This window comes from Buteo buteo, chromosome 3, assembly GCF_964188355.1.
Source record: "Buteo buteo chromosome 3, bButBut1.hap1.1, whole genome shotgun sequence".
NCBI classification, from domain to species: Eukaryota; Metazoa; Chordata; class Aves; order Accipitriformes; family Accipitridae; genus Buteo; species Buteo buteo.
This window is the reverse complement of record NC_134173.1, coordinates 19,626,093-19,640,894: the sequence shown is the minus strand read 5'-3', so window position 1 is coordinate 19,640,894 and position 14,802 is coordinate 19,626,093. Positions and strand designations below refer to the sequence as shown.

At 39.2% G+C, this 14,802-nt stretch overlaps 1 protein-coding gene across 2 annotated transcripts in view; it reads right to left on the bottom strand.

Moving 5' to 3' along the window:
- The window catches only part of PIEZO2 (piezo type mechanosensitive ion channel component 2), a 312,188-nt gene that overhangs the window by 27,343 nt on the left and 270,043 nt on the right, over window positions 1–14,802 (bottom strand). For both annotated transcript variants that reach the window (XM_075022962.1, XM_075022964.1), the window contains exons 36-39: window positions 12,730–12,841; window positions 10,936–11,001; window positions 7,481–7,647; window positions 2,504–2,679 (exon numbers count right to left, since the gene is read on the bottom strand). In XM_075022962.1, coding sequence (XP_074879063.1) covers window positions 2,504–2,679; window positions 7,481–7,647; window positions 10,936–11,001; window positions 12,730–12,841 — 521 coding nt within the window. The remainder of the gene's footprint in view (window positions 1–2,503; window positions 2,680–7,480; window positions 7,648–10,935; window positions 11,002–12,729; window positions 12,842–14,802) is intronic.

Genomic DNA, 14,802 nt, shown 5'->3' with positions numbered 1-14,802 from the left:
AGGATACTCTGCAAAACTCCTTTTAGAGCTTTATCTAGGGTAAGAACAACAACCCTGGGTAAGACTTATAAGGGTCAGCCCTGAACTTCTCAAGAAATTTACAGTTCCTGCATCTGATCAGAAGGGCTGTTCTCTCTGGAAATCCAGGGTTTAGAGCACTGTGCTGATACCTACAGTAATTCCTGTCTTGAGTACTGAGGAATATGTATTATTACAATGGAATAGCTTCTGTGCTTCTGCAGCCCTGTGTACTTCCAGTCATGCCCATCTTACTCATGGACCTCATGTCCACCACAGAATTTACACTTTGGGCAACCAAAGAAGGATAACCAGAATGCTGGTTAGAAACCCTCTGCTCCTTCCCAAAAGTTTTCCATTGCATTCCTAGATCCATGATCACAGGCATGCTTTAGATTTAATTAGTTGCTTTAACATTTACTGGAAATCATTGCTTTGAAATGTAAAATGCCCCCTTCTCTTGTTTGGGCAATTGAAAAAAATCACTCAAGAAACTCACATGAAGTTTAAAACATTTCACATTTCTAAAAAACCTCATAAGCACTTTTGTAATCCCAGGAATAGACATGCAAGGGTGCCCCAATAAACAGATGGCATTATCATTCAATCAACAGAATAATTTTTCCTTCCTCTAATTACAGGTCATTATTATTATAGCAGATGTCCACAATTTGGAAATACTCTCAGTGCAGGAATATTTGATTGTTCATTACCAGAAAGAGAATTTGAGATTAGAGAAATCAGTTGTAATACTGCCTTTGCTATTCCCCTGTTGATAGGTCCTGTGACATCTTCTGAGGAAACGGAGATGACAGTAACACATGTGAAAGATTTAACTTTTCTGTTGCAAAGCAGCTCCACAGAATCACTGAATTCTCTGAGTTTGAAAAGAGATGTTGAATGTGTAAGTATGCTCAAAGCAGGGTGACAAATGGGTGGTTATTCTGAAAGAAAGACATAAATGGAGCTCAACACTGGATACTGTCTCATCGAAGAGGCAGATTTTACACATGATTTGTCTTTTTTTTATAATTCATTTTGGAATTGGCTTCCTTTTGCTTGTAGTTAACGTTCTTGCTTACACGGTTGTATAATAATGATAACTTCTTTTAAGTTTCTATAGTAAACAGTGTGACCAAAAACAATTTAATGAAAGCAGGACTGGTATTACTATTCTTCCTTTAGGTGAAACTGAACTTTGTGGAGTTAAATTCTGCCCTGCAGATATCCAAGTGGCTCCAAGTGAGCTGGTAATAGGATTCGGCTTTACATTTTTCTCACACCATCTGACTCCTGTAAAACTTTGAGACAAAACACAAAGGTGTTGCTTAGCTGGGTAGCTAGCCACCGAGAAAGATTCGCTCAGATTCGGTGTTTTTACTGGAGTGAACCTCTCAAAGGCTGGTGCTCAGCCTGGGGAGCAATTTGTGAATATTTTGTTGAAGCATAGTACTCACAGGCACTCTCTTACACTTGCTTTTCAATAACATCAGAAACGAAGACAAGTCCTGGTTATTTTCAGTCTGCTAACATCTACCCATATGTCATTAGTAAAAGCTAAGCATATTTACTGTACACAGAAGCTACCGAGTTTTCTGGGAGTATCAAACACAACATGATACTGCCACACTTCAGAGCAGAACAGGAGACAACAGAATGTAAAGGATTATGAAACAGCTGGATTTCCAAAGCCCTCCCTTCTCCCCCTCAAGTTGGACAATTTCTTCAGTCTCTTAAAAGTCCAGAACACCAGGGACACGGTGGGAACAGGCTGCCTCTGTAAGAGAAGGAAGTGAATATGTGTGCCTCTCTGTGCAGGGAGCAGCAGGAGCACGCAGTAATTTTGGCAAGGGACTTGACAGCATCCGTCTTCAGAAAAGAATGGGGAAGGTGGTTTTCCTGCACTAGTATGGGTATTTGATCCACAAACTGTGCAGCTCTGCTGGACTGTAATCATAGCAATGAGGAAATCAGGCTCTTCAGATGATCTTTGCCCCATGTGTATGAGAGGGGCATTTTGTTCTCTCAGATCCAGAATCTCTCTCAGTACAAATCCTTTTTTGATTTTGTGGGCAACAGACAACAATTTATTTTACGAAGAGAAAATATTCACAATGAATGATCATTCCCCAAACTCCATGCTGGAATTCCTACAACAGTATCCCATAAGCATCCTCAGCAGGCTCTTATTTTTCCATTCCTTTTTACAAGATCAGAACCCCTGTCAATGTCTCCTAATTCTAGGGGAAACAGAAAGCAGTGGGGTAGTCATGCAGTGGAAAAGAACTGAGTCCAGCCAACGACTGAGGTCACCACTATAAAGGAATAGTAACATATAGCAGAGTTTTCGCTATTAAAATGGCATGGACAAATCAAAAAGAGGATTCAACATAGATTAGAAAGTTCATCAGTGCTTAGACATTATCTAAAATTATGACTACTGCATGATCCCTCTACCTTTCACAAAATAAAATTAAATCAATACCTGGAGATACTGTCACGAGAAGCTGCTGAATCTAAACTATCCATTCTTTCAGATGCTTGCAAACCAGAAGCTTGACCGGGATTTTTATCAATTGAGTCCAGTCCTGACTCCTTAGAAAGTTTCATCATGTGGTTCTGGTAGTACATATGGATGCTCTCCCGCGTTGGAACGTTTCCCTGTGGAAGAGAGTGGAGGTAGAGGTACATGGCAGGGGGGAGATGTATTCTTCAAGGGACTGGTTTCTTCAGTCATTTGGCATGGAACAGACTAAGGACTGTGCAAACAGCTTCCTAGTAAATAATAACCTCCCACCAGTAGTTCCTTTTTCAGAGTACAAGTCAGATTCTGACTTAAATTACCACGGCACAAAGTGTTGGGTTTTCAAGCAAAACTGGAGCAATTCATAGCAGTTTCAGGCTATATATAGACAGCAAAACTCTGCTGGGTGGACTGCAGATCATTCAGCATGAAAATGAGGTGTGGGCTGGGACCATGGCTCAACCTATACTCCAGCAACTTTTGAGATATCTCTTTCAGACAGCTTCACTGATTCTAAGAACAATCATACATCTTATTACTGGTCAGTAGCAGTTTTTCAAACAGAAAAAAAAAAAAAAAGGAAACCAGGTCATGTACAAAGATCTAGATTTTCATTAGTGTCCCAAAATAAGAATTTATTCATGAAGTATGGATACAGTTGGAAAACCATGAAAAATACACTGAAGACCTTCACTCTTTCTCTGTGACTTCGAGATCAAGCAAGTTCATGAAAGGATGCTTTTATTAACTGTCAGCCCAGATCTGGGCACAGAATCAAGTCTTTCTGGCTATGATACTGCAATCAAGAATTCTAAAGGCATGTCATAAGAATAAAACTGAGAATTTTATAGCCTGTTCATAGGCAGAAACACATCCAACTCATTCCACTAGCAGTTGCATTGACTTCAGAAGATACACTGAGAGAGAAGATTGCTATTCTTGAACAGTCATTTTTAGGACTTAGAATGAAGCCTTATGCAAGGACTTTTTCCAGCTAAAATAATCAAAGTACTCTAAAATACTGCCCATATTCCATTTATTAGTATTATTAGTTACTAGTATTTCAACTCTGGTCCTCTACACTGTCCCAAATGTAAAATTTTCAAAATCTGAAGTTTTGTCAAAAAAAAAAAAAATCTTAAGAACAAAATCTGAAACTCAAGTTTTTAATTAAGTTTTTTTGTATACAAGCTGTGTTGCTTCTGCAGTAATAAACATGCCATTATGACAGCCTGGCTCTGAAATTATGGCACATGCTACATTCTAGCTCAACTACAGGTGTGAGATAAAGGACAAGAGCTGTAACAGCAAAAGTGCCCCACAACTAATGGAGGACTCAATTTCAGGTTCCTCTGTAGCTGGAAGAGAGACCAAAGGAACTTCATACATCAGGTTAACTGTCCCCGACTCCATGTCAGAGAAAGAAACACATCACCATGGTGGCTGCAGAAGGTTTCTTGGGCAGCAGTGACAGGCATGGGACTGCTACAGAGACTTGGGGATGCTATGGAGGGTTTGATGATTCTGATGTTCATGGGTAGCGGTATTTCACAGAAGAGGAGAGAAAGATCCTAGAAAAAACCCTTAAGTTTAAAGCTATTGACTAGGGGGAAATTATCTGAAAGGCCCCTAGTACTGGAAGATTTAGGATTGAAGCAGGATATACCAGCCTACACAAGGACATATGAGCTCTACTGTAATCAAAATAGCATCAGGCTGCTGGCAACATGAAATCAAAATAAATAAATAAATAAATAAATCTATTGGGAACAAAGGGTAGGAAAAAATACATTAAGTTGAGGTGAGAAGTAGCAAAGAATGATCAAAATAAGGTCCCCAAAAAGTAATGGCCATAAAAAGGCAGTTAGCCTGCCTTTTGCATAAATGTTAAAAGTCTAAAAACTCAGGGGCGGTAAGAAAGAATCATGTGATTTTCAGTGAGGATGCTGAAATAGCAGGGACTTCTGAGACCTGGGGCAAAAAGGACTACCGCTACAACACTGTACTATAACAGTATGAATTTTATAGCAAGGATGGAATGGAAGATAGCTTGAGAAAGAGGTGGTATGGGTCAAAAAGCATAAAGTCTAACAAATTAAGTAAATTCACTGTGCCAGGATAATCACAGAGCTTCTGTGGGTGGACTTGAACCAATTAATATTCAGAAAGTATAGTATGAAGGCTTGATTTTTGACCATCAAACCATGAGTGCACTAGTGCCTGTTAAATATTAAGGAAGATAACAGAAGGTGCCATCAGAATAATAATGTACAATAACTCAAGTTAATCTTCAAATGTACTTATGTAGAATAAGTAAATGTCATGAAAGAGCCTGCACTCACAGACACACAAGTCACCAGAATGGAAAAGACTAGGAGGAAGAAGCAAGAAGACATCCTTCAAGAAGTGAAAGTCATGAGGAAAAACAAACAAGAATGAACTTTCTAGAGTTAAATGTAATTTAGCAAATTAGACCAAAAGAGATGCTGAGGAGTAACTTGCTAAAATAAAAAGAAATCTGATAATAAAAACATTTTCAAGAATATCATAAGAATCAGCTGCCAGAAAGCCAGGGTATCAACAGGTGATCAAGGCATAAAGAGGTGTAAGGGAGTTAGGGCAACAGGACAAGAAAAGACTGAATTTTTTCCATTGCTTTTTGCTGCAGAAAAAAGTCAACGACATTCCTGGAGTAACTTGAATCCCATGGAATGATTGGATTGATTATTTTATAAAAGACAAGTCTGAGAACAAACCAATAAACTGAGCACTGACTGGAAGGTCCTCACCCAAGAGCTCTGCAGGAACCAGTGGATGAAACAGTGCCAGGGGAAGAGAAGGTAACACCAATCCTTAAACAGGACTTCAGGAGTGATCCTGAGTGACCCTTGTAAGAAATTGAGTGGTCATGAAATAAACTGACAGCAGACTACGACTACCTCTTGTACTTATCCTCCATTAAAAGACCACGGACAAAGGGCACAAACCAATGTTTTTTCTTTACAAAGGAAGAAGGTCATTGAGTGGTTCCCCCCAAGGAGTTTTACTGTCCAGCATATTCAGAAATTACCTGTCTAAGGAGGAAAACAGCGATGTGATAAAGTTTGCAGATGAAAAAAAATTATCTGGGATATTCAAGTGTAAAGTTGACTGAAGTACTACTGAAGAACTTGATAAAACTGAGTGACTTGGTAAAAAATGGTAAGAAATGCAATGGGAAAAGTAACCTAAACTGTATATACATAATGACAGGATTTACGTCAGCTTTTGTTAGCCTTAAAGGTCTTGGACTCAGAGTTTATAGTTGCTGAAAATAGGCAGCATTCATGAAAAATCAAAGGCGCTTGACTGTTAGATCTCACTAGGAAAGCAAAGGAAAACACATCATACTCCTGTATAAATCTGTGATTCACCCACACCTTGAAAACAGTGTGTAGTTCTGGTCATCCAGTCTTAATAAGGCCACATTAAAACTGGAAATCATATGAGGAAGGACAATAAAGATGATCAGAGGCACTGGATGGATTGCATGTGAATAGAGGCTAAAAAGAAAGGGACTTTTTAACTTGGAAGAGAATGACTGAGGTGAAGACTCCATGCAGATTTATACAATCAGGAATACTAGAGAAAATGGAATACATAGCTGATCCACGAGATCCCAAAATGATCGGAAGTGGGTGTAAAATGAACAAGAGTAAGTACTCTTAAACACACCATATGGAATGACACTACAGAACTCCGTATTGTAGGATCTTCTGGAAGCCAACATTAAAAATACATTAAAGAGGGACTAGCGAAACTCCAAGAACATAGATTCCTTGGTACTATTAAACATAATGACCCAGATGCAATTTCTGGTTTAGGGTGCCCTAAACCATCCGTTGCCACAAGCTGGGACATATTCCAAAGAAGGATTTATTTTGAATATGCCACATTTCTTTTGCTCTGCTTTATTTATTTGCTATTATTATTATTAACCACTTACTACTGGACACCTTGTGGAAAATAACAGTAACCAAACACTAACACTGAAGCACTCCTCTCTTCATGCTCAGTGCCTCCTGGCCAGAGTGAGTACAGATTCCCTCAGACCAGGAAAGCCAGCTTCTCGAACCTCCTGGGGTGGGAGGCAGCCTGCTTATCTTGCCAGCAGATGTCAACAGTGGCTGGGCAATATGGGGCTTTATTAAGGTCAAGAGTACTAATGTGTTGTTGACCTTTTTGACCTATTCATCTCTGAGACAGTCTGCAGCTTTTAACAAAAACTGGAAAGAACTAAAAATGAGGCTTCTATGCCATGTTTCCAGAAATAGTTGGGTAGCTAGTGACATATGTAAAAATAACCCGTGCTTAAAATGAGAGCTTTATCCAACTTCAAGGTATCACCTACTTGCATTTTGAAAATTTAAATACATTTTTAGTTACACTATCAACATCAGCTTTGATAATAATGGGTTTTACCAATACATAACTAGTTTGTGGAGGACCACATAGCTTCATTGCGAGTGAAGAAAATTATGCCTATATTGTCAGCCATTTCCAAGGCAAGTCGGTCTACAAAAAGACTGAAATATTCAGACTGAGGTAGTTTTTGAGCTGTTTAAAATGCCATGCCTTCTCCTCTCTACTTGAATCTATCCTGTCCCCTCAAAAGCACACTTAATCACAGGAGTGTTTCAGCCAAATCCTTATATCAACCTATCAAAGAAATATTTTTCCAATAATTTGTTTTGTGTCCAGCTAATAAATCAAGTAATTTATTATTTATGTATTTATAGAACAGCAAGCAGTAAAAGAGTCCAGACCTATTTTTAAAATGCACGTATAAGTGAGATTTTTAAAATTTTACTTCTTAACACAGTGATCTGAAAAGACAACCTTTCATTTTTCACTGAGCTGGAAATGACATTAGCAGACAAAAAAGACCAAAGGCGTTACCTTCTTAATCTCCCTGGTCAGCATACATCGCTCAATTCTTAGCACAGTGGAGATATCGATGTGCTCTCTTGAGATGGAATTAAGCCAAGCTGTAAAACTGTCTAGTGTTGCCAGGAAGAGGACCCAAGTGAACTTCAAGATATTAAATATCCTCTTGATGATGTTATCTAAAAGAGAGGAAAAGCGACAGAGAGTTAATGAATGCAAATATCTTTCATTGTATTTCTGCTTGCAGTTAGATTCATTTTTCCCTTGTTGTCTAATAATAATAATCCAGGCTGCAAGACCCTGTCATAGTAAGGAATCTCTGAAGATGGTTGGAGGCCTTTGGGCTGTCTGGGGCATCTTCCTGCCTGTATGTCTAGGCTTATCATCCCTTTTCCACCCCTTAACTCCCTGGTCCTGCAATTGCTAGTCATATAAACAGTCACTGATTTTAGAGAGATGCTGTATGTACAGGTCTGCAAAATGAAACCCAAGGATTTGGGCGTCTCCTGAGAGCTCGTCAACATCCCCAGCTCCTGTGATCTCAGCAGCCGCTCAGCCAGTGTGTTGAGCTGAACCCCATACCTGTCTATTTACTTGTGTGCATTTCTCTCTGCAAAGTTTGCCTTTTGTGCTTGAACCTTGCTTAGCTGAGTTTTAAACTCTAACCTGCCTAAACAGTCTTTGAATCTCTCCCTGTTTTCCAACCACCTAAACACACCTCTGTGTATTTACTGTTTCCACCCCCTTTCTCTTTTTTTTAAATAGGCTGCACTACGTCATCAGTGATCTCAGATCAACTAGCCCAACTAGGACAAATCATATAAATAATTTATATAATATTACTCTTGCACCATTTTGCCAAACCAGTACACTTTCCCATGAGTAAGGCTTATGGGTTTATACCAACAATAGTAGCTTTATTTTCCTCAACACAGCTGTCTCAAGTTAATTTCTCATTTCAGTAGTTCCTTTAGCATTAGCAACTGCATTTCTCACCCAAAAAGCAGCACTTCCAGGTTATTTTTCTTCCACTCACAAACATACACACCACGTTACAGTTCTTATACAGCGTTGCACAAATACTAAAAAAATCCTTTCCAACTAGCCAGTTCCAGAGCTAGTTGTCCCTGCTAGGTTGCAAATCCCAGAGCACTAGCTATAAATATCAATTTTAGAGTAACCAGCCTAAGAAATAATAGAAAACTGTCAATAATCTGCCATACAGGGACAAAATATTTGAAATGAATGCTAAGGAGCCAACCTATGTGCTAAAGCATGATGCTTTCAACAACCTCACTTCCTAGCTGTACCACAAGATGGCATGCAAAACTTTGTGGAGTGCACATTCGCTCCTTACAAAGAATGCAAAGGTGAAGTTGTAATAAAGCAAAAGATTTCCTATGGAAGAATGTGCACATTTCTCCGGGTGTGCAGGCAGGGCTGTATGCACATACATGTGGAGAGAAACTAAGGAAAAATCCATTAGTGGTACCTTCCTGCAAAGTGGATGCTGAAATGGCAGTATGTGCTCGTTACCTGAGCAATGCCATGGAACTGGTCTGGTATCTTTGAGCACAAGAGCATTTAGCCCCCTTTACTTCGTCATTTAATTATTTCAATAATATTTTGCCCCTTTTTTCAGGCCTTTTCTATGTCATTTAGAATTGGAGATATTCTATGATTTATCTACTTAAATTTTGTTTCAATGTGCAGGTCTTGAAGCTAAGGAAATCTTGTCATTGGAAATTAAATGTAAGGCTGTTTCTACTTCAAGAAGCATTCATTTCCTCTGAATTCCAGATAATATTATGAATAGGTTAAAAGAAAATATAGCACTCATACACAAAAATATACAACATAGAAATGTTCTTTTTTAACCCACACTCTTCTTCTCTAATATACAATTTCTGCTATTGACTTCAGGAGAATTCCAGCTCTCAGGTTAAAATTATCTTTATTATTGACCACCACTGCATGCCACAGTCTCTCCACAGTGCTTTGCCAAGCACTTCCAGTCTAATCTGAAAGGTCATTTTTCTCTCTGGAATGGAGGTGATTTAGTATACATTTTTAATGATGCTGTAGCTGTTCTGGCAGATTTGCTGTTCTCCAGAACTTTTTAAAAATAATCTTCTGGGGATCGATCGCATCTAAACATCTTCAAAAAGGGAAACAAATATTTATTTTCTGCAGAAACTGTTATTCTAACTCAAAAGGTCAAATGCAGAGAAGGCTTCTCTCTGCCTGAAAGTGTGAGACAGGATTTGATCTAAGGTTAATAATGATACTAATGCTTTACTAACCATTACCATCTAATTTTTCCAACCATCTTCTTTAACAAATTTTACCTAGGACTGGTCAAAGTATTTCAAGGAAAATATAAAGCACCTTCAATTGACCATTTCCAATATAAATTAGTTATAAACTTCCTTCTCTTTCCCTAACCCCTGTGTAGCACCAATGGTCTTTCCCTAGAGATGCGTTTAAGTGATTCACTTCAGTGTTTTAACACAGGTAACTGTATCACCAGTAACAAATAAAAAATCTCCCCAAACCGCACCAAAAAACCCCTATAGCAATGCAACTCATTTATTTGAAACCACTGCTCTTGTGAGAAAGAAATGACATCTCCCACATCCTTGTAACATCTTCTACCTAACATATAACATATATCTGTTACTCATTCAGGGATACTATTCTAACTGGAACTGTGGGAACCAATTTTAAATAGAGAAGAAAAACAGCTTTTGAAGACAAAGTCTCATTCAAGGTAGCCATGATGAAGATTTACTTAAGAGAAGAGTCTGTTTTCTTCTTTTACTCTAGTTAGAAACAAAGAGCCAAGCTTAGATTTATGACCTATTACACTTCTTTCTAGGAAAACTTTCAATATGGGCAAGATCTTGCAAACTGCTGGTATTTCTTCTGTTGTGCAGAGCATCCTTAACCCTGGTTATGAATGAGAAAGGGTAAGGTTGGGAAAATCCCATTTTTTTAGAGGCCATTATTGCACCTTGCTGAATGGGTGAGTATCAGACAGAAGCATTATATTAACCTTGCTAAAACACACTGAAAAAATACAAAGTCTTTGTGCTAATAATAACATATCAGACATTCAAAATCAATGCAGATTTTAACACGGGGCTGTATGCAATCAGGACTGGAAGCTATGCTTAGGTATAAGTTGTTCTCTAAGTAAAATATACAGCAAGTGATCAAGCCTGAGCCTTGTGTAGAGAACGAGTAGTTAATAGTCCCAGAGTAGAAGTTCCTATACTCAGGACTTGTAAATCTGGCAATTGAAAATCTTAAGTAGTTAGGAAGTTCTCACTGCACAGGTTAGAGTGGATTTTGTGGCTTTTACGCAAGCCTGGGATCACCACAGTGCTGTCTCTGTGATACACTGCTTACGCCACTGGTCACTACTGCACCGTAACAGCAGAGAAGCCCTCTTTCTGCCTTCATACCTGGTCCATCAGATTTCTTCTTGACAGGTTCCTCTTCGCTGTCTTCACAGTCTGCATCAGTACCACCTAGTGAAAACAGCGAGTGTTACACCTATAGAAGTGTGGGTGTAAATGCCATTCGAGCTAGAAAATGCTGCAGTTACTAAGCAGTAGTGACTGGTTGCTTCCCTGCCACTATAACAGAAAGCACATTTCTGTTCCTGAAGGAGTCAAGCAAGGGGACAACCCTGTCAGTGAAGGTGTTCACAGATGACCACCCCTGTCTTGCAATTCACAGGGGCATTTTCTTACTGAAGAATGCTGCTGAGCAAGATCATCTGTTGGTGTAAACGTAGGCAATTTCCCAGTCAGACCGCTTCCACCCTCAGCAGTCTCACCTTCTGCCGACTCACACTCCAGCTCATTTCTTCAGCTTCTGCAAAGGGCAACCTGACCAGAGCTCTAACCTCCTCCTGCCTCTGACCTACCAAACCCGAATGAACTGAGTGGCACCTTCAGGTTGAAATGAAGCAGCAGAGTTGGTTTGAGAGTACCACATGCTTTTATTTAGGCCTGTAGCAGAAGAGTGATGTAGAGTCGCAGGCAGAACCAAAGGACAGACAAGTGACTCTCCTTCTATTTAATATCCCATAACTGCAGCTACAGCTTCAGTGGCAGCAGTCAAATTATAAAGCTCCCTCTTTTTGACAGGTGAAGATGCCAAATGGAGGGAAAGTCCAGCTAATTCAGCCTGAATGCCCCCCCACACACACTTCCCCATCAAGAAGTTTCTGAATTTCTATTTTCTTTTCTTGTTTAAAAAAGGAACAAAAGATGAAGAGGTATGAACCACTTATAAACTGATGTTTTTTTGGAGGCATGCATGATTTTACATGCCCATAAAACCCTATTAACATTTGTATGTTTTCCTTTTGCTGCCAGCTGAATTCACTGTGGTGAATTCACTGGTTCATGGATATTTGTGTTCCTCAGTGAGTACAGCATGGAAAGTGAAAAACATTTCTAGATGTTATTCCCCATGTATCAACTCGAGCTTCTTTAGGCAACAATATAGGAAGTGGGGCAAAAAGAAATAATACGTGGCTATTTCAATGAACTTTTCTTACAGCTCCACTTGGAACTACAGCTCTTCAGGAACTTCCTCATGAAATAGTTCTTCAACACAAAACGTTAAGTCTGTCACATGCAAAACTTTCCCTGGGAATACACATGAATTTATGATCAAAATGAGAGACTTTGAGCAACCCTAGAAAAAGCTGGAGAGCAAGATAAACCCTTCCATGAGGTGAGGGACTGAAAGGGTAATGTCCTTGCTCTGCCTGATTCTGGCCAAAGACCTGGCATTTACACGCCCACATTCTGGAGAAATGCTTTTAACTACCAGGTTATTGGCTTTATAAAGTTACGCCTTCACAGGGTTATGGCTTTCTCTTGCAAGTACTCTACTTTCACAAATGTTTTCATATAGTTGATGTTTTCTGCAATGGGTTGAGTCTTCCTACTTGGCAAAAGTTCTGGGTGTGTGTCTTGCAACTCATTGGAAAAACACACGTATCTCCCCTTCTCCTTCACACCCCACAACGCACGCTGTGTACAAGGGAAGGACGTGGCTACGGCCGGCCTTGTCTTTGGCTGCGGCAGTGACAGGCAGCCAGGCAAAGGCTACCTCATTTGTCCAGTTCCTAGTCAGAACTGAGAGCACTGGCCCTCTAAAACTCAGCTGCCTTTCACTACCAGGAACAACAGGCAGTCTAGTTAACGCTACTTTTTTTTAAAATACAGAAGCCAACCTACCATCCCCAGATCCTTTTCGCCTTCGCTTCGCCTCTTTCCCGAAACTTTTCTTCTCTTTGCGCCTCTGTCGTAGTGCTGTTTTAGGGTCAGTAATCCAGGCCTGATAAACAAACTGGAAGGAACAAACTCATTTATTTGAAGGTTCTTCAAGTGTGGAGAGTAAGCCATAGAATAAGCCACAAGCAGGACTATATAGTTTGAGTAAACGCATTCAGGTCTGCAGGGGTAAGGAAATATTTTGAATCCCAAATCAAACACCTCCCTTGCAGATCTGCTGAGTTTTCATGTGCTATTTTTGCAAGCATAAAACCAAATGTGAAACACTTGTGGGTGAACCAAGTTTCATTAGAACCCACAAAAATTCGTGCTCTGAACTTGGGGAATTAATGCCCTGTTGTGCATATGGGCTACTTCACCTGAATCTCTCCATTTAGTTCAGTATTTCTACTTTATCATTTTACAGGCAAGATGCAGAGTAATGGAAACTTTAAGAGAAAGTGCTGCAATCAACTAACTAAAGCATCAAAAGCCGTAGTGATATCTCAGTACAGGTATTCGTGCTTGTACATTCTTCGTACTTCAGGTATTTTTTTTTTTCACCTCTGCAGATCCCAGTGGAACATTTACAGAGTTGCTCTCTGTGCACAGTCCCAAACCTGGCAGTCAGGAATTCCTCAAATTTCATCCTGATTTTGACAATGGCTCCCTTTGTTCCTTCAGATAAGTCACTGATGAATCCTTCTGCTACTGTTTTTCCAGTTGTAGAATGAAGACAGTAATACTTACGTGTGTATCAAGGGGATTTTATGGGGCCAATTCCTGCTCACAGCACTCACTCAGATCAACAGTCTGTTGACTTATATGATTACAGGAAGCATGGAATTGGCCCAAAATATTTATAAATGCTATAAAAGTGAGCACACACACACACAAAAAAAAAGTAAACAAAAGTTACCCCAAAGTAACTTTTTGAATAGTTCTGCTCAGGCTGTGAAGAAAGGTTACAGAAAAAAAGCAGTAACACTTGTATCTTTTTGCCCTATATGACATAGAATGTGAATAACAGAACTGTTATAATAAAGTAACTGTATCTTCTCCACAACTCTTTAGGACAAAAGATCTTCTTTTGTTCCATTTATGGTTTTCATTGAAAAGTAGTAATCATCTTCAATTGGCACTGCATTGTCTTCTATTTCTAAGCAACACAGGCTAGTAACAGAGACAGGGCAGGGAGGCACACAGATGCAGACACAAGGGTAAAAAGAAGGCACAGTAACAAAACAGCTCTATTAATTCACAAGACAAACATGCAGACAATGACAAGAACACACGTGTATCTCAGTGAAGCTGGAACTGCCCCTGATAGGACAGAATGGTAAAATTTCTATTTGGTTTATTTATATTTTTAAAATTTGCATACACAAATTGCTTTGGAACATTAGAAGCAGTTTTTTAAAACTGTCAAACTGACTTTTAATGAATTTAAAAGGGAAAAATACTTTGTTCTGTTTTGTGAATATATACAACAATGGAGAGGAACTTACTTTGGTACTGTTGATAAGAAAGTTCTCTTCCAAATCTCTCAAGGTCTGTACATTTATTTTTATATGTCTGACTTGTTCAAAACAAGCACCACATAAGAAAATGCATGGGATGAGAGGCACTGGTCTCTCTTTGCTTTGTAATACGTGTTTTCTACTGAAGGTGATCTGTGGGAATGGTGATACTTCAGTGACCCAATACTGTGTTACTTGCTGAAAGTCAGAAACTGTCAAAATCTGCTACTGAACAGTTAGCTGAGAAACTGTAGGCTGGCCACAGTCATAGTATGAATAAAGAAACTGGAGGTAAAAGGAAGACTTGGAAGAGGGTAGAAGATTAGAATGAAGAAAGGGCATTTGATTAATAAATTTAATGTAACTACTTATGGTAAGCAGTGGATATTTTAAGAGCTGACTGGGTGCACACTTATCTATTACTTCAGATTTTTACCACTGGACCAACTTTAAATACAGTATCTTTTAGGCCTTGGGGCTGGTACGCTCCTTCTGTAACACTCCTTACAAGTATCAT